Below are 23064 nucleotides of genomic sequence, written 5' to 3'. Positions count from 1 at the left end.
GGGAGGTTTTTAGCTATTAGTGCTTCTAAGAACAATCCCATGAAACACAACTTCCGGGGCACCCAGGATGTGAATCAGAAGAAAGGAGCAGAGTCTCTGTGCTTCCCGCAAGCAGCCGAGGGGCCTTACTGAGAGAGGTCCATGTCCTTCAGCTTCCCCACTTCTTTCCTGTGTTTCTCCTGAAACTCCTTGGCCGCTTCATCCTGTGGTCAGAGTCAGGCAGGGGATAATCAGAGGTGAGGGGGAGGAACACCATCACACCTCTCCTTCACCACGTGCACCACCTCCCACCCCTGCCGAGGAAGCTCTTACTGAAGTGTACACGAACGTTAAAACGTGCCTTCTGAAAAATCTAAAAGGACAAACAAGTATCGCAACAGAAGTGGCCTGACTGCCGGCTCTCACACACACTCAGCGGGAGGCCTTGTCCAGGGCGGGGAGCACATACAAAGGCAGGGAAACTTGAGGACTGCGCTCCTCACACCCCTAGGACCCCAGCGCCCCTGAGCCGGGCCAGTGCCGAGGGCTCTTCCTCCAGGGCAGAGAGAGGAGGTTCGGTGTTTGTACCAGGTCGTCGCTCAGCGTCTTCATCGTGGGCTCCATAACCACATCCTTCACTGCCACCATCTGCTCCTCGATGGCCTTCTCCTGCACTTCATTAAACAGCTACAAAAGACCAAGGCCGAGAAGCAGAAGATGAAGGAGCAGCCGAGACCCAGCCACTAGTTACTAAACCATTTAGCACACACTCCGCGTGGTTTAGGAGTCCATGCACTCGTGGGGGAGCAGGAAAACAGAGTGGAGACAAGGTACACTCCAATCAGGGGTGCCTCTGGGAGAGAATGTTACAGCTGAAGCCCCCCATTTCTGCGTGTGTGTGAGAGAGAGAAGATCCGAGGCAATCAGAACCAAATGTTAACATTTCTGCATCTTTGGGCAGAAAATGGGCCAAAACCCTGCCCTTGGCTGAGGTTACCTTCACAACCTTGCGGATGATCCGGTTGAAAAGTCCCATCAATTGGCCCGAGGGCAGCTCGATCTCCTTTTCCAGCTGGTCCACAGACTTGTGCTGCAGGCCAATCCCCAAGAGAAGAGCCTGGGGACAGGAAATCTGTTGGAGTGGCTGCCAGAACAGGCTTTTATCCGTTAAAATGGCACCGAGAACCAGAGTTACTCTCCCTTGGTCAAAACGTCGACTGGCACTAGGAAATCTTCCCGCTCATCTACCAGGAAGCACGCCTTCCTCCTGAAATCCCCAGACTAACTTCTTATCCCGGCAAACAGCCGCTTCATAGCTGTGTGACTATACAGGGTGCTCCTGGACCTCTGATAAGCAGAGAAAGAATCGAGGCAGATGGTGGGGTAGAAGAATGTGGATTCAGACAGCAGCTCTTCTACTAACTGTTTTTCTGGGTGCATGGCTTGACTGGAGAGCCCAAGGGTCCCCTACCTGCAAAAGGGGACCGCTACCCCCTCATCAGAACCATGAAGAAGTAAATGCTATCAGAACCACGAAGAACTAAATGCCCAAAGTTATGTCATAGCAGCCGATCAACTCCCAGCATATAAACTGCTCCACAAAGCCAGCACACGAGCAGCGGGTAACCTACCGACTGGGCCGCAGACAGGGCCAGGTCCCCCAGCTGGTTCAGGAAATACAGCCGGGAAATGGCTGGGATCATGTCCATGATGAGGTGATAGTCAACCATGTTCCGTGAATACATCTCCAGCCTCTTCAGATCGTAGGGGAGGAAGAGTGCTTCCAGCTCCTCCCGGCGTAGGGCTGGACATGCAACAGAGCCAGACGGGTCAGGGCAGCCTGACACCCTTGCCGGAATTCCCACATGGAACGCACAAGGGTCCCCGGGTGGCACTCAGCAGCTGTTTCTCCACTAGTCTTCAGCCAGAGCAGGGGAGGACCACCCGCAAGTGCCTGCCCACCCATACAACACCCCGCCTCAGGCAGCCCTGACCTCCTCATGCAGAGGGGAGGCAGTCCGGGCTGTGTGACGGGGGTGGGTGGTGTGTGACCCTCGTGTTGGCATGGGACTCTGAGCATCAGTGCCCTGGGGTTAGAGGACCCCAGCATTTTCCCCACTTAGTCACTTCTCTTCAGGACCCAGCTTCGCAGGCAGCACACAGGCTCCCACCCCCAGCTCCAGAAATAGATTTTTCCACCCAAATATAATTGATTCCAAAAGAGACACACATTAACATAACAACCAACAGGGGGAAAAATCCCCACAGCTGTTAGCACTAATGATCCTTTACACCTTTTTTATATTTTAAGTATTCAAACAGAATCTGTGTGCCCAAAGCACTTCTGTGTGTTGGCTACAGAAGGTTGGCAGCAGATTCTTATTACAATTTCATGAATGAGGAAATGGAGCCTCAGAATCGAGCTAGTTGCCCTAGCTCATGGAATTTAGAACAGGTTCCAGAACTGACTAGCTGCAGGCCTTACATATGTCTCTGAAGCCAAGTCACACGTGCCTCTAGTCCTGTCGTGGGGATGACAGGCACAGCGCATGACAGAGGCCCTGGGATGGGGCAAGGACTGCTAAGTGGAGGTGGCGGCGGGGGATACAGGCCTGCAGCTGGTCTCTCCAAGCCTAGTCTAGCCCGCGTCCTGGACCACACACCCGCCTCCCATATGTTCCGCACGACCAAGCCCCTCCAGCCGCCCAGCCAGCTCACCCGGCTGCACAGGTTTCCCGATGTTTCTGTTCTGAAGGATGTTCAAAGCCAGGGGAGGAGAGAAGGTGCTGAACTGGTAAGACAGCAGGGCTAGGAACCGCCTTCGGAAATCTGTGGGTCCAACCAGATGGAGTCAGAGGTCTGCAGAGCCCGGGGCCCGTCACCTGGCTGCTCCCTGTGTCCACTCCCCACTCACCTTTCCAAAAGGCGGAGAGCCAGGCGCCCTGGTCTGCCTCCTCCTCGTCCATCAGTGTCTTCAGCATGATGCACGAGTGCTCTCCGGTCAGGTCATTCTGGGGAACACAGATCCCTGACTGGCACCAAGGCCCCCTTTTATGAAGCCCCTGTCAACGCGCATGGATAAGTACGCTCTACGGACCCTTGCTTCCTCCCCAGAGGGAGGGGCGGCTTCGCCCTCATTCTCGCAGGGCCCACTGCCTACATGACAGCTTCCAGAGGCTACTCTGTCCTGGTGGCCCCCGCGATGGAGCAAAGCTGCTCAAACCTTCAGAGCATGCCTTCTGCTGTGAGCCCCTGGCTCACACCAGGTCAGACTATGAGCCGAGAGGCATTACAGCTTAAACACCACATGACCCAGTCAACATGTTTTGGGCGCTCACAGCAAAGACTCCATGGCCAGCAAACAGCACGGCGAGGGCTCTCATGCTGGCAACAGGTTTACGGGGCAGGCTCCTTTAGGTTCTAAAACAGTGGCCACAGGTTTTAAGATTTTTTACTACACAACCACCACACAGCCCAACACCATAAAAATATCTAACGGATTTCAACTGAAGGGCATTCAAGTAACAAAACGCCACCACCAAGTCACAAACAAGCAGGGCACGGCACCAGAACACAGGCACGCACCGCGGACTGTGCTGGACTTGCTGGCTCCTGTGTGCTCCCTGCAGTCGACGGCCAAGGCACGCCCCAGCCTCGACCAGCCTCGCTGATGAGGACCCAGCCCCTCCACAGCCGCCCCTGCCCCGTGGAAGCAGCCACACCCCGTGTTCCTCACCAGTCCAGCTCTGAACTCTCAAATGAGCATCTCCCTTGGATACTGACCTTGAGCTCTCCAAAACCACACCTCCCACACTCCCTCTGAGCTGCTGGCCTCCCCTCTCCGGCCAAACACAGCAATCAAGAAAACGTCACCCTCCTGGCACGACCTCCACCAGCCGCCCTATGCCCACTGTGCCCACACTCTTCACTGCCCTCCAATTGTGGGGGATGCGCTGGCCCCTCTCCTGCCCTCCGGCCTCTTCCGGGCCTGCAGTCCTGTCATCAGCCCCCTCACCTGTGTCTGCATGAGCTCTGCAGGACCACCGCCTGCAGCCGACGAGCATGTTTGGAATCTCCCGGCTGACGAGCCCACCCCAACTCCAATCTCCCTCCAGCGACCTATTCCTCTGGCCCCTCTGCCTCGTGTAGGAACCACCTATTCAGTCTATCTCCTCCCCTCCTTCTCTTCTCCTGTCAGGGTAACCCCTCCACAGAAGCCACCTTCACTCCAACCACCAGTGCCCGAGTCCACTGGTCAAATGTCCTCAACTTATTCATTGTCTTGAGGGCAATGACTCCCCTTCCTTAAGCCACAGACCCTGCCCTTCTCCTACAGATCACAGCTCTTCCTCCTCAGCCCCCCACCTTGATGTATTTTCCAACTCATTCCTCTAAATGCTGGAACGTCCAAGGACTCACCTTTATTCTCAGCCCCTATTTTCAACAGCTTTAAAAACTTACTCACTGAACAAAAGTATGTACTGAACGCACACTATACACAGCAGATGCTGTTAAGCGCTGGGGCTACAGCTGTGAAGAAAACAGACACTGACCCCCTCCAAGATCCTTTATCCAGGAGTATATTCTATTAAGAACACACTGATGACTCAAATCTCTGTCTCCAGGCCTAGCCTCTTCTTCAAATTCCAGATTCCTGTGGTCAACAGCCTATTCCCTATGTCCACTTGGAGGTCTTATTAGACCCCAAAACAGTTCTCACTTCCACCTCCAAATCTGGTCCTCCCCATTGAGTCTTATGTCAGCAAACAGCACTTCCAACACCCAGTGTCTCAAGCCAAAAATCAAAGCACTACCCTCAAGCCTTCTGTTCACTCATCTTCCACATCTCCACCCTTCGACTCTTACTCAGTTCACCTTCCAAACACCCCTGGCATCTGGCCCCTTCTCTCCCCTATGTCCCCCCGAGCCACGCCACCCCTCTCATCCGCTCATCTCCCCGCCTCAACTGTGGTCCAGTGTCCACATGGCAGCCCCAGAACCTTCCCTCTAACCCCTCCCTCCACCAGAACAGGGACCATGAACCACCATCCTTTCAAGGGTCCTCCAGCCACACCGGCCTTGTATCTCCTTCAAATCACCCATGTCCTTTCCACCTCAGGTCCTCACATTTGCTGTGCCCTCTGCTTGGAAATGCTCTTCTCTGCGGGCAGGGCTGTCACACGGCTGGCCCTCTCTGGCCGTTCAGGCTGCAGTGTGAAAGGTCACCCCGGAAGCCTGGCCACTGACCACGCCATCGCCACCTGAGCATTTCTTGCTTGCTCACTTCATGCTGCCAATTTCCACTCATCAGAAAACAAGCTTTCCTGGCTTATCTTACTCACAGCCTGATTCACCACAGGTGCTAAATATTTTTTCTAATAACCTGACTCACTAGCTCTCCCAGCTTAACACTTTATTCTCTACGGCTCTGTTGACCACACAATCACATCCCTCCTTCAGATACCAACTTACCCCAAGCACTGCTAAAACCACTTTCCTTCCTGTTTTTTTAAAAAGTACATATTCGAGAAGGCCCCCAGTGACAGGATTCCAGAACCAGGGGAACAAGTCCATCTGCACCTCTTGTGCATCTCAGTCGAGCACAAAGCCGCTCGACTGCGTGAGGCGGAGATGGGGCAGGAATGAGTGTGACCACGTGGCGTCTCAGTGAGGCCGGCTGCCCTGGGCCATCAGAGCCAACCTCCTGGCAGCACAGGGGCGCCTGCTCAGAGCGCAGCCAGAGGAGCCAGGGCTCTGCAAGGACACACCTGTCGCCAGCCCCTTCTTTGCCACATGCCTCACTCACCGGGGTCTGTCGCAGATAAACAGGAACAAACCCAGCTCGTTTCCAGAACCTGCAAAAGACCGAGACAGCAGGTCGCCATGTGTGCCTTCTGGGAGCGGCTGGCATACAAGGCTGGGAAGGGCCACGGGGAATCTTCGATGGCTGTTGCCCCAAGACAGACAGCCACAGCCCATAGAGCGCGAGTTCTCAGGACACCAGGGCCCAGAGGACACTTACTTGAGGAGCCTAGGGGTCAGGCCGTAGGACACCCCCAGGTAGTCCAGGTGTTCAGCAGGCCTCTCGTTCAGCTTGAGAAGTAAGGGAGGCAGGTCCTTCCGGGGAGTGACGACTTCTTCCAACAAGCTGACGGCCTGGCGGACATCGGGGGAGGGCATGTCCACCCAGCAGAGGAGGAGGAAGGTTAGCAACATGCCCAAGCACCCCAGCCACACCAGGCTCTGGACGAACACACCAAAAACTGGGGCGGGTTTCTAGGTTTGTTCCCATGGTTTTAAAAATGGAAACACACCACTAAGCCCAGTGATCATTCCCAAGAATCCCAAACCCCTAGACGAGCCTGGAATCACACTCCTCAGAACCCAGAATTCAGGAAACAGCCACATGTTTAGAAACACCGAACACATAGAGGCAGGGTTCTCAAGATGGGCTGACAACGCAGGTCTGCCACCAGATGGCTGCAGTGTCTTGGAAGTGACAAACCTCTGAGCCTGACCTTAAATAGAAGCCCTCCCCACCTCCTGAACAGGCACGTTGTGAAAAATCAAATGAACCCACATGAAAAGCCGCCCCAGTTCCTAGTGTTATGTCCAGAAAGACAGAGCTTCCCTGCGTCTGGCTTCAGTACTGAGGGGAGGAGACTGCAGAGCTAGGGCTTCAAGCTCAAAAGTGCATCAGCATCACCTGGGGGCTTGTGAAGACCCAGACTACTGGGTCCTGCCCCAGAGCCTCGATTCAGCGGTGATAGACTTAACATGTCTCCAGATGAGGCTGATGACGCTGATCCGAGGGCCTCGGTTTCAGTGTTAGCTGGAGAGAGAGAAGCATCTCCAAAGCCAGAGAGGAGCTCAGCTGCTGTGGCCCATGGTAGCCCAGACCACGAGACTGCTCTTGAGGATGATCCCGAAGACCCAGAGAGAAACCTGGTCTCTGCCAGGAGCCAGGAACCCGGCCAGAAGACGCTTACCTCACTGCTGACGGTGTGAATCTCCTGCGACGTCTCCAGGACCTTCTCCTCAAGACAAGGGAACCTGCCCTCGTAGTACATCTGCAGCAGCTGCAGGGCTCGGCTGCCGTAGCCCATCTGTGAGCACACACGAGGGAAACGGGCGAGGGGAGCAGAGATGTCCTCAGTGTCCACGCACTTCTGCACCCCTGTACCGCTTCTAGAAAGCCTCACTCCAGGTCACCCTGCCCTTGGCAAAGAGAACCAATGAAACCCCCCAACAAGGTCAAAGCAGAGACCCTCAAGACCTCATGTAGCAAGACCCTCGCTCTTGTACCATCTAGCCCGCCCATCTGCCACCCAAGTGGGAGGCCAGCCGGCCACGCTTTCTGATCCACGGCTCAGCCAGCCCCAAACTGATGACTCTCCAGCTAACTCCTCAGTGGAGACTTCCAAGACAGGCAGTCATGACAGTAAGATCTGGTTCCCCAGCTCTCTGTCCTCACAAAGGGAAGAGCAACCATATACAACCATCCCGCCTGCCCATCCAGCCCTGGGCAAACCGCCCACAGCACCTGGGTCTGCTACTCCTTGAGCAGCTTCCTATTTAAACAACCAAGTACACCTGGCCCATTGAGCGGCCAGCAACACGCCTGCAACTAATAATAGCACCAGGTTTGAAGGCACGAGGACACGTTACCCCTTGATAATCCGGGTGAACAGCAATGCGAACCACCCTTCCACCTGAGAGACCGCCGAAGTCTGGGTCTTGGAACTGTGAGGGAGGCACAAGCCAGTAACTTAGCAACAAAGACAGCCTCCAACATCGCCAGCTTAGCCCCCCGAGACACACCAGGGAAAGCACTTCACCTGTTCTGACACGGTCCATGGAATCAGGTCACCTGAAGCCTTCTTGCCCCGAGACAGGCTGTTCAAGATGGACTGGCGAGAAATCTCCCCCTCAAGGCACACCTGTAGGGAAAGCAGGATGGTGCAGAGAGAGAGGCCGGCTCCAGGTAGAGCGCCCACCCACAGAACCTCACCTGCGCCCTCCCCTTGCTCTGCCCAGACCAGCTGTTTCCACTCCCGCTCACACTTAACCCTGTAACCAACTCATCTGTTTCTAAGGGAAGTTTCATTACTATGTCCTGTGGGCATCCTGACACCGTCACCTAAGGAGGCAGAATACTGACATCCTCCTGGCCCAGAAAGCAAAACCACACTAGACGAGGGTCTCCACACACGGTGTACACGTGAGCTCATCAATTAAGACTCGGGAGGGTCATATGGCTCTGTACAGAACCGTGCAAATTCACAATGACTCATGCATGGGTAAACACAGTTAAACACGGTATGTGCATATAACGAAATACAACTATAACCCTTAAAAATTATGCAAATTATGAATATTTGACATGTTGGAAAAAAAGATTGCCAAATACTATGATCCCATGTTTGTGAATAAGAAAAACAATAAAGAAATGCATAAATACGTGCCAGGCACTAAAAACATGTTTCCAATCTGCCTTTTAATTTTACAAGTACCATGGGTTGCTTTTGAAATAGACAGGAAAACAAAGTTCTGTTTCAGGAGCTGTAAGTCAAAATATGCAAAGCCAGTTCTGCCTTTCAGCCATCCGTGAACAGTGAAGCTTTGGGTGTGTGTTAGGGTGGTGGTTTCCTTTGCACCCTAACTGCCTGCCTGGATACACCCAGTCACTTGGCTCCAGCCCAGGAATCAACAGCTTCTACTTCTGCACTCCCGTTACTGAGCCACTAATCCTTGACTGCCTAAGCGGTTCCCAAATTGATGCCACAAGGACACCTCAGCTTCTGTACCTGGATGACGGCAAGCACTTCTGGAAGGGCATTCTGGGTGGGGGGCACAGGAGGCAGGAGGCAGAAGAGATGGTGAGCAGGGGCATCAGAAAGCATCTGAAGGTCATTGGGAGAGTTCTGTGGAGCACAAACATGGTCAGTGAGAACCACTCCTCATCCCGTCCTTATTCGAGCAGCTACTCCAGAATCACGACTGGAGAACTGCCTTCCCGAAGCCGAGTGAAGTGCTGACGCCTAGGAAAGCACATGCCAGCATCTCGGCTGGGCAGCCTGACACTCTCCATAAGGGCTTCAGTGCGACGCGCCTCCTATGTTCGCAGTCACCTCACCACGCGCGCTGAGGCTGCAGAGCGGGGGCGGAGGACTGCTTAGTCAGCACTACGCACCTCACAGCTGGGAAGCGAAGGTCCTCTTGATAAGAGGCTGCTATTTTAGGAAAACCTCTCAGGGCTTCTAACACCAACCCTTCAGCCTTCTATTAAAGGCTATTATTCATAAAAATGCTACCTAGACACACACAAAGTGTCCCTTCCAATGTTATCTTTTTAGTTTTTAAGACTTCCAAATATTCTAAATTCTCACTCACTGATCCCTGAAAATAGCCGGGGGGGTGTAAGGCCGGTCTCAGGTCACAGAGCACCCCCCAGATTACAAATGCTATGTCATCTCAGCCCATCCATTCAGCCAAGTGGCAAGAAATATAAGTACCCCTTTTAAAATGGGCGACACTTACCACCCTCTCCAGCCACCACACAAGGAGCTACATGCAGAAATCCCATGCTCCGTATACAAAGCTGGAGCAAAAGACAAGCCTGAACAATGGGAAATGCAACCCTGAAGTAGAACCCCCGGCCCCTGCCAACATCAGGACATTCTAGTCCCAGTGGAATGGTCACCTGAGCCACTGGGTAACACAAGATGAAAAAAGTCAAGTAAAAAGGCACTGCCAAGAGCTGGAATTCACTGCTGAAGTCCACTTGAGGGCTGGTTTCAGTTACCTTGTAATGAGAAGCCACGTAGAGAGCCATAAGCCGTTGGAGGAAAACCTCGGAGGCCTTATGGTAGCAAAAGAGGGTATCTCTATTAACATAGTAGCTGGATTTGAGGTTAAGCAACCAAAACATATCAAAGAGAGCCCCAAACAAGACACGCTACTTCCAAGGACAACCTGGATAAGTGGGTTCCCTCAGCCTGGGAAGAGGAGGCCCTGGTTCTAAGCAGAAACATAGCAGGGAAGGAAGAGAAGGAAAATCAAGAACATTCCACCTTCTCCTCTTCCCAGAGCAGCAGCCTATGAGGCAAAGGGCCAGAACCTTCAGTTTAACTCTCCCATCATCTCTCCCTTTCACAGGACGAATGGAACCCAGGAGGATACAGCTCACATGCTTCAGGCAAGGGGCAGCCGGAGACGATCCGAGTGATGTTGAGGCAATCCAGGCACAGCAAGTCATTCAGCCACTTCTCCACGGCGTCCCCAGGGGCATATCGGATCGACTCCTGCAGGGAAACCTCATGCAGGGTTCGCACTGTTCAAAACACACACAAGACTAAATACGTTTTGTCCAGGAGATCAAGGCAAATGTTCTACTTTATCTCTGTCATGTGGTACCCACATAAATATGGCTCAAGAATTTAAACTGAGTGGTTTTAAATTGTTCCGGTGGATGTTCAACTCGTCTGGACACCAATCCCCAAAGGTCTCACTACGTGAAGGCAACCAATGCCCCGAGATGGTGACAAACAGGAATCCAGTCACCAGAAGCCCAGGTCAGCCTCCCGTCTGCTCACTAGTTTGCTGTTCCTCAGAGAAAAGCAACGTCATCTCTTGGGGACTCAGCCTCTCTGCCTGATCATCAGAAGGTCTGCTATCACCCATAATGTCATGAGGGGAAGGATCCAGGAAAAGTGTGATGTGACTTGCTGTGCAATGCAGGCCCATCCAGAGCTCTGGGGGTACCTGATGCCAGCCTGGCCGTCGCCGTGGTCTTGTTCTCAGCGGTGGTGCTGACCTGGCTCTGGGCACTCTGTTGGCGGAGCTGCTGAATTAGCTTGAGGGACAGGGACCGGCCAGTGCCCTCATAGCTAGGAGAAAAAGCAAAGGCAGTTAGGCTCGAGCTGCCAAATCACCTCTCCAGGAGGGGACTGAGAAAGTAGTTCTCTGTCCTCAACCTGATGAAACCCCAGACTCCTGCTTGCTGAGAACAGCCCTTCACCTCTGAACTTCCAGCAGGGCATGTGCACACCCAAAGGAAGCTGGGCTGCATGGTGGCTCAGCTCTGAGCCATCTAGGCCTGGGCTCAAGTCCTGGCATGTCCGTTTAGTACCTCTGGGCCAGGAACTCAACCTCTCTCAGCCTCCTCCTCAAAAGGGGACTAGTGTACACAGCTCACAGGGCTGTACTACGAACTAAAAGACCAAAAAGATGACATGAACAAAGCCTGTAGTATAATGGAACTGGAACAAAGATGAATGGTCGATTAATGAGAAGTTGCATGCTTGAAAGATGAACAGAGAGCATTTCCAGTTTGGAAAAATCAAGATTAAACAAAGCCACCATCTAAGTAATTTTTTTCATGACTACTTTCCCTTGAAAGAGGACATAAACTAGAAAATTTTTCTAATTTTGAATTAGAAAAATGAACAGAGGACCTGAATAGATACTTCTCCAAAGAAGATACATGTGGCCAAAAAGCACATGACAGGACGCCCCACATCAGCCAACTAAGAGGGGCACGCAAAGGAAGGTCACACGAGCCACCATTCATGCTCACTAGGACGGCTACAGTCAAAAAGGTCATACAAATACTAGCAAAGATATGGAACCCTTACACACTACTGGTGGGAATGTAAAATGGTACTGTTGCTTTGGAAAACAAGCTGGCAGTTCTTCAGTTAGAAAGTTACCATTTGACCCACTAGTTTGACTTCTAGGTATACCCTCAAGAGAATAGAAAACGTGTCTACACAAAACCTGCATGTGAATGTTCGCAGCAGCACTGTACTAGCCAAGAGAGAAATAAATGATCAACAGACGAATGGAAAAACAAGATGTACATAAACACACACCGGAATGTTGCTTGGCCAAGAAAAGGAATGAAGTACTGATATAAGCTACATGAAAGAACCTTGCAAACATTATGGTTAGAATCACAAAAGACCACATATTCAAAGATTCTACTTATATCAAGAGTTCACACTAGGCAAATCCATACATATAGGAAGTTGATTAGTGATTCCCTAGAACTGAGGAAAAGGAAGGAATTGGAGGATGATAATTAAAGGGTATGGGGTTTCTTTCCGGGAAAATGAAAATGTTCTAAATTGTCGTGATGGCTGCACAACTCTATGAATATACTAAAAATCACTGAATTACACACTTTAAATGAGTAAATTGTATAGTGTGTGAATAATATCTCAATAAAGATGTTACCAGAAAAAGTAAAATCCATCTTATTTAACTATTTTCAGTGTAAGTAAAGCAGTCAAATAATAAATCTAAAATATAGAATCATTTCTTCAAAATGTGACCTCCATATAGAAATCAACAATGAAGGCAAGTACACGTTGACCTGGGACGATTTCACAGTATATTTTTTTTTTTCTGGCCACACTGTGTAGTTTGTGGGATCTTGGCTCCTTGACCAGGGATCAAACCCAGGCCACCAGCGGAGGAAGTTCAGATTCCTAACCACTGAACCACCAAAGAATTCCCAGTATATTTTTACATGAAAAAGCAAACGCAAAACATTATGGAAACTATGCTTATGTTCTTATTCAAAATGAAAAAGTAAAATAAATGTACACCAAAATTCTAACAAGCTATCTCTAGAGAGTCAGATCACTGGATTTCTTTTTGCTTACCTTTCCCTTCTCACTTTCCCATAGCAAACAACTAAATATTTCAAAATTTTGAAAAAGCTCTTGAGTCTGCTTTCTTATGATAATTACACAGTTACTTTAATACTACATTTTCACATAATTCTAGGGGATAAGACATTGGTGCGTGTGTGTGCTAAGTCACTCGGGTCATGTCCGACTCTTTGTGCCCCTATGGACTGCAGCCCACCAGGCTCCGCTGTCCATGGGATTCTCCAGGCGAAAATACTAGAGTGGGTTGCCCATGCCCTCCTCCAGGGAATCTTCCCAACCCAGGGATTGAACCTAAGTCTCTTATGTCTCCTGCACTGGCAGGTGGGTTCTTACCACTAGCCTGGGAAGCCCAAGACATTGGTATTGCCATCCATGTGCTCCCTAGAACCTGGTCAGACCTAGACAGGAGACATTCATCAACTGGGTAATGAAATTCCTCAGTCTGGTGTTGCCTGTTCTGGTGGGCTATAGCTCACACCAGAGGGAGCTATAGTTTACTATGAAGGGGTAAAAGAGAAGGCCGATGAGAGAGTGAAGCGGGCCCAAAGACTCAAACTTTAGGTATCAGCCCTATCCACCCAGGCCCAGGTCACATTCACTAAATCCCACCTAACTGGCAACACCCTGTAAAGGGGGCAACGGCTCCTGCCCCGGTGCTCACCCATTGATGGTGGATGCCATGAAAACAAGGTAGGGGCCCAGAAGACTCTTCACCAGGGGAAGGGGGATGGCAGCAGCTTCATCAATCACAACGAGCTCAGCCTGGCCCAGTTTCACAGCATCTGCAGGATGTATGTACTGCGGGAAGGAAAAATGTACATTGTTAGCTTGGCCGCCGATACCATGGCTGCAGTCGCTGGTGAGTCACCATAAAGGCCCTCTCTTTCCGCTCTCCCCCGTCCTCTGTCTTCTTTCTCTCATTCTTCCTTCCCTGGTAGGACAAAGCAGGGACAGCTTAGAGTCAGATGCCTGGGGCCTAACAGTTCAACCACTGACTGTGCGGCCCTTCTTCTCAGAGCCTCAGATTCCTCTCCAGAAAATGGAGGAAATACTGATGGCTGCTTGAGAAAAAAATTAGGTAAATTAGGTAAAATTAAGTAAATCTGCACCAATGCTCTGCCTAGGACCTGGCGAGTGACAGGTGATGCCTCCACTTCCTTTCTCTCCCCTCTTTCTCATGCTTCCCCCAGCCGCACTCTGACCTGTGGGCCAGAGACAAGCTTGGCCCCAGCGATGGCTGAAGAGGAAGACTTCAGGTTCCAAGCATCTCCGGCACGCTGCGCACTGTGTGCCCTGCTGTGACACCGTCTCTGTTAAGCCCAGTTCTCCCCGCACTGGTGGGGGCACTTCTAAAACCCATGGTCTTCTTAGTGCTCACACACTTGTGTTACTAGCCTGTCACAAACTCGCCACGAACTTGGCTCCCTTACGCGCATCAACAACCTCTTCAGTCCCTTCAGGGGTTCCTGCTGCTTTCAAGTTTGCAAAAGACCACGAAGAGGTATTTTACAGGGGAGGAAACCTGAAGAGCCAATTAACATTAACAACAGTATTCAACCTCACTAGTAATTAGCACAATGCTGAAGACAAGGAGATCCTATTTCCTATGCATGTGGGCAAAATTTAATTAGTAGTAAAACACCAATGTTTGTGAGGACATGGGGAAACAAGAACTCAGGAAAGTGCTGGGGTGAAGGTAATCCCGCACAAACACTTGAAAGGAGAATTTGGCAAAATCCGAGAAAGATGGAAAGCTATGCATATTCTAAAACCCAACAATTCCAATTCTAGACACATATAAACTCTAATGTACTCACACAGTGCTTAAAAATGAATCAGATCTCAAGCTTCAATCTGGACAAACCCAAAAACAAGTGTTGAGTGAAAAAAGGCATGCTGAAAAAGTATGCCTATACAGTATGCTACCATTTATGGATACATAATTACGTAGGAAAATATAAACACATGAATTGAAAGGAGATACACAATCTCAGAGCAGAGTTATCTAAGGGGAGCGAAAAAAGGGAACGGATGGGGAAGGGTACAAGAGGGACTTCCACACTGAGGTTTTAGATCTTTAAAACACCAATATAAATGGCTTTTAAGATATGAAACAAACACAGCAAGCAGCAAAATACCAGCATTTCTTAGGCTTGAGTGCTGGGCACCTCAGTATTGTGTTACATCGGTCTCTGTGCTTTTCTGTAGTCTGAACTATTTCATTACAAATAAGATTTTGTAACTGTTTTGCAAGAAGTTGAGGGATCAAAGAGGCAGAGACCCCTCTCATTTCCAACAGTAGGATACATGCCCTCAATGGGGCCCCATGTCTTGGATTTTTACAGAGAAGAACTAAACAAGCACCTCATAAAAGCAGCAGACCCTGGAGAGGCGGAGCTGACTTTAAACCTAATATTCTTCTATATCTCAATTTCCAACAAGAGGAGGCCTCAAAGGAACATAAATGTAGCCTCATAAAATCAGGTCACCTCTTCTACACTTCAACTCTAGCCTAGAGACAAAATGACTCTGGTAATATGAGAGGGTCTCTGAAGACAGACCCCAGGAGCAGCGAGGGCTGAGCCAGGCATTTCAGGGCAAGGCTTCCCTTCTCTGGTTTGTGTATTTCTCTTAAGTTTCAACAGATCTCTGTATTCTCACGGCCTGCAGCCTGCCCCTCACCCCTACCCCAACACTGGCCTTTCCTCCATGAAGCTGAGAGAACCAGACCAAAGTAGGAAGAAATTACAGAAAGAACAGTCTAGAGACTCAGCAAGAAAAAAAATTACAGTACTTGAGGAAAAAGGCATGAGCACTTAACATTATTTATAGCCTAGATCTTTGATGAAAGGTATACCTACTTGACAGACATATACACAAAGGTCAAGGGTGTAACCTGCCACGTTTACCTGGCCCGCTTCCCACCCCAGCCCAGCTCCAAAAAATTCTCAATAGACCTACTCCATTAGGAGCCCATAGGGCCCCATCCCTTCTGCAAGCCTGTCATGATTTAACAAAATTGTAGCCTTTGGACAAGTACAGACCATTCAGGCTTACAAAGCACAGGAGATTTATAGAGCTTTCGGGGAAACACTGTTTAAAAAGGAAAGTAGGCCACTGACTAAACCACAAAGATTCCGAGTACATCTCACAAAGACCTTTTCTTCTTTCAAACGGTAAGGTTATTGTTCTAGCTATAGATGCATGGTTTCAAAACCTGCTGTAACTAAGCAGAATTAGAAATGACGTCAGAGAAAATGATTCCATTTCTCTTAGTTGATTAGCATACTCAGTTTTCAAGGGACAAAACTACAACTTTTCAATCTGGCTTACATACATTTGTTAGTTCGCTTGAATGTTTTTCTTTAGAAGAGGCTGAAAATATGGAACAGGTTTACTGTAAAGCAACAACACTGTCTAAAAGATACGTAATTACACATCACATAAAACAGCTATAATAGAGACATCTTAGAACATTTATACACAGCAGCACACTGGCCCCACGTGGCAGGATTTGGAACACGCCTCACCTGAATGGTCTGCCGGTGTTCCCGGAACACGTTCACTCTAATCACTGCTTTGTTAAATTCAGGATTGAGAGACTGAATGATCTCGTAATCCAGATGCTCCTGACGGGGAAAAAGCCAAACCAATACCAAACATCAGAAACAAGCTTTCGAAACAAAAATAAGTTTGCATTCTACAGACTTCACCTGGATTTATACTCAGCATGGAATCAAAATAATCTCTTATCCTAACTTCCTACCTGATACTGCAGAGCATCAAATCCTTTAAACACAAATTCAAACAGAGTGTGGAGGTTATCCGGGCTCGGGGAGGTAACAAAGATATTGGAGTACCTGTTGAACAAAAGGAGGATTTTTTTGCTTTTAAGTAATTAGGAAATTGAAGAAATGTTAAGAGAATTTAAAAAAAAGAAAATATTTTTGTTTGCCCCTGTTACACAGGTGATAACAAGAGACAGTGGTGGGAGATAAAAAAATCAGGACACACATTTTGAGGAGGAAAAGTAAAACAACTGCAGACCTGAGGGTATTTTTGCTCCCAAACTAATGAAAACAAGTTGCCAATTTGAAGGGAGCACACCCCAGCAATTAGCTACCAGCATCCATGAAAGCACACTGCTGAGGGCACAATGCTTTCAAACTGTGGTCCTGGGAAAGATTCCCGAGAGAGCCCTAGACTGCAAGGAGATCCAACCCATCAGTCCTAAAGGAAATCAACCCTGAATATGCATGAGAAGGACTGATGCTGAAGCTCCAATATTTTGGCCACCTGATGCGAAGAGCCGACTCACTGGAAAAGACCCTGATGTTGGGCAAGATTGAAGGCGAAAGGAAAAGAGGGTGGTAGAGGATGAGATGGTTAGAGAGAATCACCGACTCAATGGACATGAATTTGAGCAAACTCCAGGAGACAGGGGAGGACAGAGGAGCCTGGTGTGCTGCAGTGCATGAGGTCGCATACAACTTAGTGAGTCAGACACAACTGAGCGACTGAACAAGAGGGTGCTCTGGGAACCGCTCCCTCAGTGTCAGAGACAGCACCAGCTCCCCAGCCCTGCACCCCTGGCCCAGAGGGGGCTTCACTCTCATCACTAGCTATGCTGACAGGTTTTCAAATCATGAAGCCAAAGTGCTCCGTCGTGAGCAGGCGAAGGCCACAGTGAGCCTCTGAGGGATCCTTGTCGAGTATAAAGGATGCTAAAGGCAGAGGGCCAGGAGGTACCACTAGAGCAGCCAGAGTAACAGTTAGGAGCCGAGTTCAGTCCCAGCACAACCAGCACTGACTTGGGGGAACCTTGGGTGAGTCACTGAAACTCCCTGAGCCTGGGTTTATCCATCTATGAAACACTAACGTTGCTCTCAGGAGCACCAAGGAAGATCATGTATATAGGACACGGTAAATCCTACAGTCCATTATTTGTATCTGTGAAGCTGTAAACACATGCTCTCCTGGCAGCTGCATAAATCTTCAGTCCAGGACAAAAGAATGGCAAGTGATGTCATTCTCAAAGGCAGCTCCTCAATGCAAACAAGATTGTCTATTGATCAAATCATTAAAACGACAAACCTGTATTTTTCTCGGTCAGCAAAGCTGGTCATACACAGGCTCAGTTCCTGAGAGTTTTAAAGTTCCTTACCACCATTTCTTTGCTCTTGTGTGTTTGTTCAACTCTAAATAGTTATCACAAAGGCCCTGGTATCTGTGTGCCAGGACACATATACGTGTACCTTTGGGATCTGGGGATAACAGCATTGTTCTTTCTAGCTGTTGCTGTTTAATCACTAAGTTGATGCTAGGAAAGACTGAGGGAAAGATTGAGGGCAGGAGGAAAAGGGGGTGGTGACAGAGGATGAGATGGATGGATGGCATCATCAACTCAACGGACATGAGTGTGAGCAAACTCTGGGAGGTTGTGAAGACAGGGAAGCCTGGCGTGCTGCAGTCCATGGGGTTGCAAAGAGCTGGGCACGACTTAGCGACTGAACAACAACTGAACAAGTCACTAAGTTGTATCCAACTCTTTTGTAACCCCATGGACTGTAGCCCGCCAGGCTTCTCTGGGATTTCACAGGCAAGAACACTGGAGTGGGTTGCCATTTCCTTCTCCAGGGGCTCTTCCCAACCCAGGGATTGAACCCGCATCTCCTGCACTGGCAAGTGGATTCTTTACCACTTAGCCCCCAGGGACACCTGCTCTCTCTAGATAGGTGCCCAAGATCTAGCGAAATCACTCAGGAGCTCGCTTATACTGGGAGCAGCCCCTCTGACCCCTAGTCCTGCACACGGCTCCCGCAGAGCTCAGGGTGCCTGAAGCCCGGGATCCCCCTTACCCGAAAGCCACCGCCCCAGCAATAGCCAGTCCCAGGGCTGCAGATTTCCCCCTTCCTCGGGCAGCCGTGAGCGCAACAGTACTCCTCAGGGTCTTTTCTGAGATCCCCTCAATGAATTTCAAGACAGCTTTGGCCTGTGGCAAGAGAAACATATTGGATGAGCTGTGAGAAAGGCCAAGGTTCAGCCATTTAAACTGGAGTTGGTGGGGAGCAGGGGACACGGGGCCGCTCTCGCCGACCAACAGCCTAGACTCTTACTCCCGTGATCATCTCCTCTCAGTCTCCAGGCTTTGAACACCAACCAGATGCTGATAAACCCCCAGTGCACATCTCCATCCAGACCTCTTCCCCCACACCAGACTCTTCCATACACCCAACTGCCCCCTCTACGTCCACTACCCGTCTCACGCTCAACACCTAATGTCCCCCCAGTCCTCCTCCACCTACCACCTTCCCCAGCTCAGCTAGTGTCCAACTGTTCAGGCCAAAAGTCACCTCCATTTTCTCCTCATACCCGATTCATCAACAAATCCTGTCCTTCAAAACATAAAAATCCCACATTCCTCACTATCCTCTTCCTCCACCACTATGGTCGAAGCCACCACTGTGTCCTGCCACCATTTTTACAGATACAGCAGTGGGCATTATCTCTAGGATACATTTCCAGGAGAAGAGCTGCTGAGTTAGAGTATGTGTGCATTAAAATGGGTGTCATGCCAAGTTATGGAACCCCCACCCATGTACGAAAGGCCTTCTTCTCTGCAGCCTTGCTGTCTTGCTGTATAATCCTGCCAACTACGCCAACTATCTCACTGTTCACACTGTTTGCTGAGCCCGCGGTCGGCAAGGCGTGAGCAGAGAAGCTGGAAGAAAACTCAAGGAGTCATAGGAACTGCAAATATGTTTATTCTTTTCTGACTGGCACGGCAGCTTAGCAGCAGACTCGCTAAGCTCTCCTCTTATGGTTGACCCAGTGGACACAGCCATAAGACAGCCATAATGCAGAGGCAACCGAGTGGCAAAGGCTTTTCAGGTGGAGCTTATGTATGCTGCTGCTAAGTCTCTTCAGTCATGTTCGACTCTGTGCGACCCCATAGACGGCAGCCCACCAGGCTTCCCCATCCCTGGGATTCTCCAGGCAAGAACACTGAAGTGGGTTGCCATTTCCTTCTCCAATGCATGAAAATGAAAAGGGAAAGTGAAGTCGCTCAGTCATGTCCGACTCTTAGCGACCCCATGGACTGCAGCCTACCAGGCTCCTCCGCCCATGGGATTTCCAGGCAAGAGTAGTGAAGTGGGGTACCATTGTGTTCTCCAAGCTCATGTATGTTTACAGAGCAAAAGTGGCCTGTGGCCAAGCAGATACACCATGACACGCATGTGCAGTGCTGTGAGTGAGCTCAGCTGTTACATAACTGTGTATTTATAAAACGTGGGGCGAGAGCGAGAGGCTGTGGGCAAGAGGGGTCTGACGACCACCATCTTGGCTAATCTGCTCTCTCCCCACACTTGCCAACACTGGGTACTGCTAAACTTTTAAGTCTTGATCAACCCAAAATGGGAACTTAGGATCATTGTTTCAGTTTGTGTTACTTCAGTTATGACAGAAAGCAGGCACTTTTTCAAATCGATATAATTACTGGCTATCTATTTTGTTTGTAAATTATGTGCTTTTTTGGACTGGTTTTTCATTTATTTTAGAATATTATTTTAGAGTACATTTTTAGTCCAAATTTCATACCCTTTTATTATGTTCATGGATTTTTCCATGTACATTTTATCAGAGTGCTTCACTTCTCTACTCTAGAGCAACAAGAAAAGGATATGATACAGGGTTCAGCAAAGGCCAGGTTAGGGTGAGTAGGACCTGGATCCCCTCTGAGTGTTTCCAGCTGGAGAGACTTGAGCTTCCTCGAGCCCCGCCCCTTCCTCCTGCCTGGGCCTAAGTGTCACTGCCCAGTCGTGAACGTAGAAGGTGGCCATGGGGAGACATGAAGAGCAGCACGGAGGGCAGGGGCGCCAGGAGAAGGGAGGGCGCTACCAGTCGTGGTCACTTCTGCCCTCTCCCCATCCTCTCTCTCACTCCCCCTCTCTGATGATAAAGAAAGTACCAGGAAGTAGCTGAAAAGCAACCTGGAGCCTGCAGCCTGGGCCACAGAGAGCGCTGTGTAGCTGGTGATTCTATTTCCAGAAAGAAAAGGGAAACCAGCCTGTTGGGATTCAGCCCCGAGTGGGCGGCGTCACTGCAGCTGTTTTCCATCACGAGGGAAGATCCCAGGGCTGACAGGCCTGTGCTGCTTGTCTGCTCAGGCTGGATCAGAACTCTGCACACACCTGACAGCTTGCAGGTCTCCGGGCCATGTCTATTCAGCTCCCATCACCATCCAGGAACCACCAGAGAAGCCAAGTTTACCAGCCCCGGTCACTTGGAACACAGAAATGCATCCTGGAAGCTCCCTCCCAGCCTGCTGTCTGTACCTAGAGACCAGGTGGACCGGGTACCCTCATCACAGGGCCCTCCTCAGCACTCACACTGGAGCGGGGCTGAGTACTAGGTGCCTCCAGCCCTCCTCACTTAAGAACAAGGCATAAGCAAAAACCTGTCATCAAAACTCAGTGAGAATGAAAGAACGCAGGTCCATCAGCCTGTGCTGGAGGGGTTCCTCTTTAAACGCAACCCATCTCCTCCCGACCCCAGCTCTCTGAACAACAGCTACAAACAACAAACCAGGGGGAAGGGGCAGATAATCCCAGACTTCTGTGCTATGCTGGTGCTGCGTGCCCACGTGTGAGCAACAGAAAAGGCCCCTGCCCCACAGAGAGCCGAGCCTCATCCTAACTTGGCTTCTGTTGTTTTCTGCTCGCTGTCTTTTCCCTCTGTGTGGTTCAGACAGGGATGGGGGTGTTCCGAACACATGTCACCTGGTCGAGGGTCTTGCAGCAGTCCACCAACACGCCCACAGGCTGGGTGTCCTGCAAGCTCTCCTTCAGCTCCTTCAGCTCCAGATCAGAGGGACCAAGACTCTCATCCTAACAGAGAGGAGGAGGAGAAGGTTCACCACTGCCGTCGGAGTGTCAGCCCAGGAAAACACAGCCTCCCCAGATTCCCGGGCCCTGGCAGCTCACCGGCGTCTGGGGAGGCAGGGCCTCAATGCTGGCGGCGTGGGAGGAGATGGGCAGGATGTTGAGCTGGTCATCGATGACAAGACACTTCTTACACGAGGCCAGAGAAAGAATAAACCTGAGGAACAAAACCACCGTTGTGAGGTGCTGGGAGCAATGTCAACACAACAAGGAACGGCTTTTCTTTAGGAAAATTATCCAGCCCACCTCTCTAAACCATCATCTGTAGAACAGGGCTGGATGATTCCTGCCTCCTTTACAAGGCACCTGAACATGCTTTGCAGAGGAGACCAGTTACGGGGAACTCTCTTGAGAGACTGATTATGAGTGCTCTTTCTGTGCAGAGTCCCTCAGCTCCGGGTCCCCTGGCCCTTCCCACATCCTCCAGGTTTACCCTCTAACACTAGGTGTCTCCTTGAGCTGGGAACCCCAAAGCCACCCCACATCTTCTCACCAACCATAGAAGCAAACACACACACACAAATGGACACCCTTCTGCCACAGTGAGGGAAAAACAAAGAAAAGGGTGAAGAGGACAGCTCCCTTTAGCTGTAGTGCACAAACATTTCTGCGTGTAGAAAAACATGTTTGGCTGTAAAATCCAAGCTTGTCCCACAGCTGCAAGAAAAGGGCCTCCTGCTCTACTTTCACGGGCTTCACTCCCATCTGGCAGCACCGGGTGACTTCCAGACCCGCACCTTCCACTGAGCAGCTTCAGAGGGGTTGAAACCAGGCCCCACAATTCCCCCAGGCCAATTCCTAAACTGCAGTAGCACTGACACTGTGGGCCAGATCATTTTTCTTAGGGGGTGGTGGTGGTGCTTTTTGGCCCCTTTCAGCTTTTTAGCAGCATCATTGGCCTGTACCTTCCAACACCCCCGCCCCGCCCCACCCCGCCCAGCCAGGTCCCGACTATCCAAGTGTCTCCAGATACTGCCAAGTCTCTCCAAGGGCAAGACTGCTCAGGGTGAGAACCACTGCTCTAGGCCATGGCTTCTTCCTTCTTAAAGCTGTCAAAAGTTGCTAACTGGTATTCCCTAAACAGGGCTCTGGGTCAAATAAACTGGGGTCCCTCGTGCTGTGAGACTTTTCAGAGGCTACAACAGGCTCACATGAGTCTTCAGAAAGGAAAAACTGTATCAGCCATTTCCTAGACATAGTGTGCCAGAAAACCCTTTTGTCATAAGATCCCTCTTAAACACCAATGTTCTGTGAAACACATCTGGGGAAACAGGATCCAGACAGATTACCCCTCTGACAGCTGCGCAGGCGAAAAGCCAGAGTGGACAGTGACTTGGTGAGGGCCAGAAGCAAGACAGAATCCAGGCCCCAGCCTTCCACTCACTCTACCGCTTCCAGTGAGCTGCACGACTACCACTGTGATTGGGGACCTCACTGTCTGGGGCTCTTGCACCACCCTCCCTCAC

At 50.3% G+C, this 23064-nt stretch overlaps 1 protein-coding gene across 1 annotated transcript in view; it reads right to left on the bottom strand.

Annotated features, from left to right (window-relative positions):
- The window catches only part of NAT10 (N-acetyltransferase 10), a 38166-nt gene that overhangs the window by 5286 nt on the left and 9816 nt on the right, over positions 1 to 23064 (bottom strand). Inside the window, exons 7-27 of the mRNA XM_055549292.1 lie at positions 21641 to 21755; positions 21437 to 21544; positions 18515 to 18648; positions 16423 to 16516; positions 16187 to 16285; positions 13318 to 13454; positions 10744 to 10868; positions 10162 to 10312; positions 9785 to 9881; positions 8787 to 8903; positions 7818 to 7919; positions 7648 to 7722; positions 6969 to 7085; positions 6002 to 6135; positions 5786 to 5834; positions 2894 to 2990; positions 2698 to 2808; positions 1611 to 1783; positions 977 to 1096; positions 568 to 666; positions 130 to 203 (exon numbers count right to left, since the gene is read on the bottom strand). Coding sequence (XP_055405267.1) covers positions 130 to 203; positions 568 to 666; positions 977 to 1096; positions 1611 to 1783; positions 2698 to 2808; positions 2894 to 2990; positions 5786 to 5834; positions 6002 to 6135; positions 6969 to 7085; positions 7648 to 7722; positions 7818 to 7919; positions 8787 to 8903; positions 9785 to 9881; positions 10162 to 10312; positions 10744 to 10868; positions 13318 to 13454; positions 16187 to 16285; positions 16423 to 16516; positions 18515 to 18648; positions 21437 to 21544; positions 21641 to 21755 — 2328 coding nt within the window. The remainder of the gene's footprint in view (positions 1 to 129; positions 204 to 567; positions 667 to 976; positions 1097 to 1610; positions 1784 to 2697; positions 2809 to 2893; positions 2991 to 5785; positions 5835 to 6001; positions 6136 to 6968; positions 7086 to 7647; positions 7723 to 7817; positions 7920 to 8786; positions 8904 to 9784; positions 9882 to 10161; positions 10313 to 10743; positions 10869 to 13317; positions 13455 to 16186; positions 16286 to 16422; positions 16517 to 18514; positions 18649 to 21436; positions 21545 to 21640; positions 21756 to 23064) is intronic.

Source organism: Bubalus kerabau, chromosome 15, assembly GCF_029407905.1.
Source record: "Bubalus kerabau isolate K-KA32 ecotype Philippines breed swamp buffalo chromosome 15, PCC_UOA_SB_1v2, whole genome shotgun sequence".
In the NCBI taxonomy this organism is placed as follows: Eukaryota; Metazoa; Chordata; class Mammalia; order Artiodactyla; family Bovidae; genus Bubalus; species Bubalus kerabau.
Note: the sequence above shows the minus strand (reverse complement) of the source record. Positions and strands in the feature narration are given on the sequence as shown.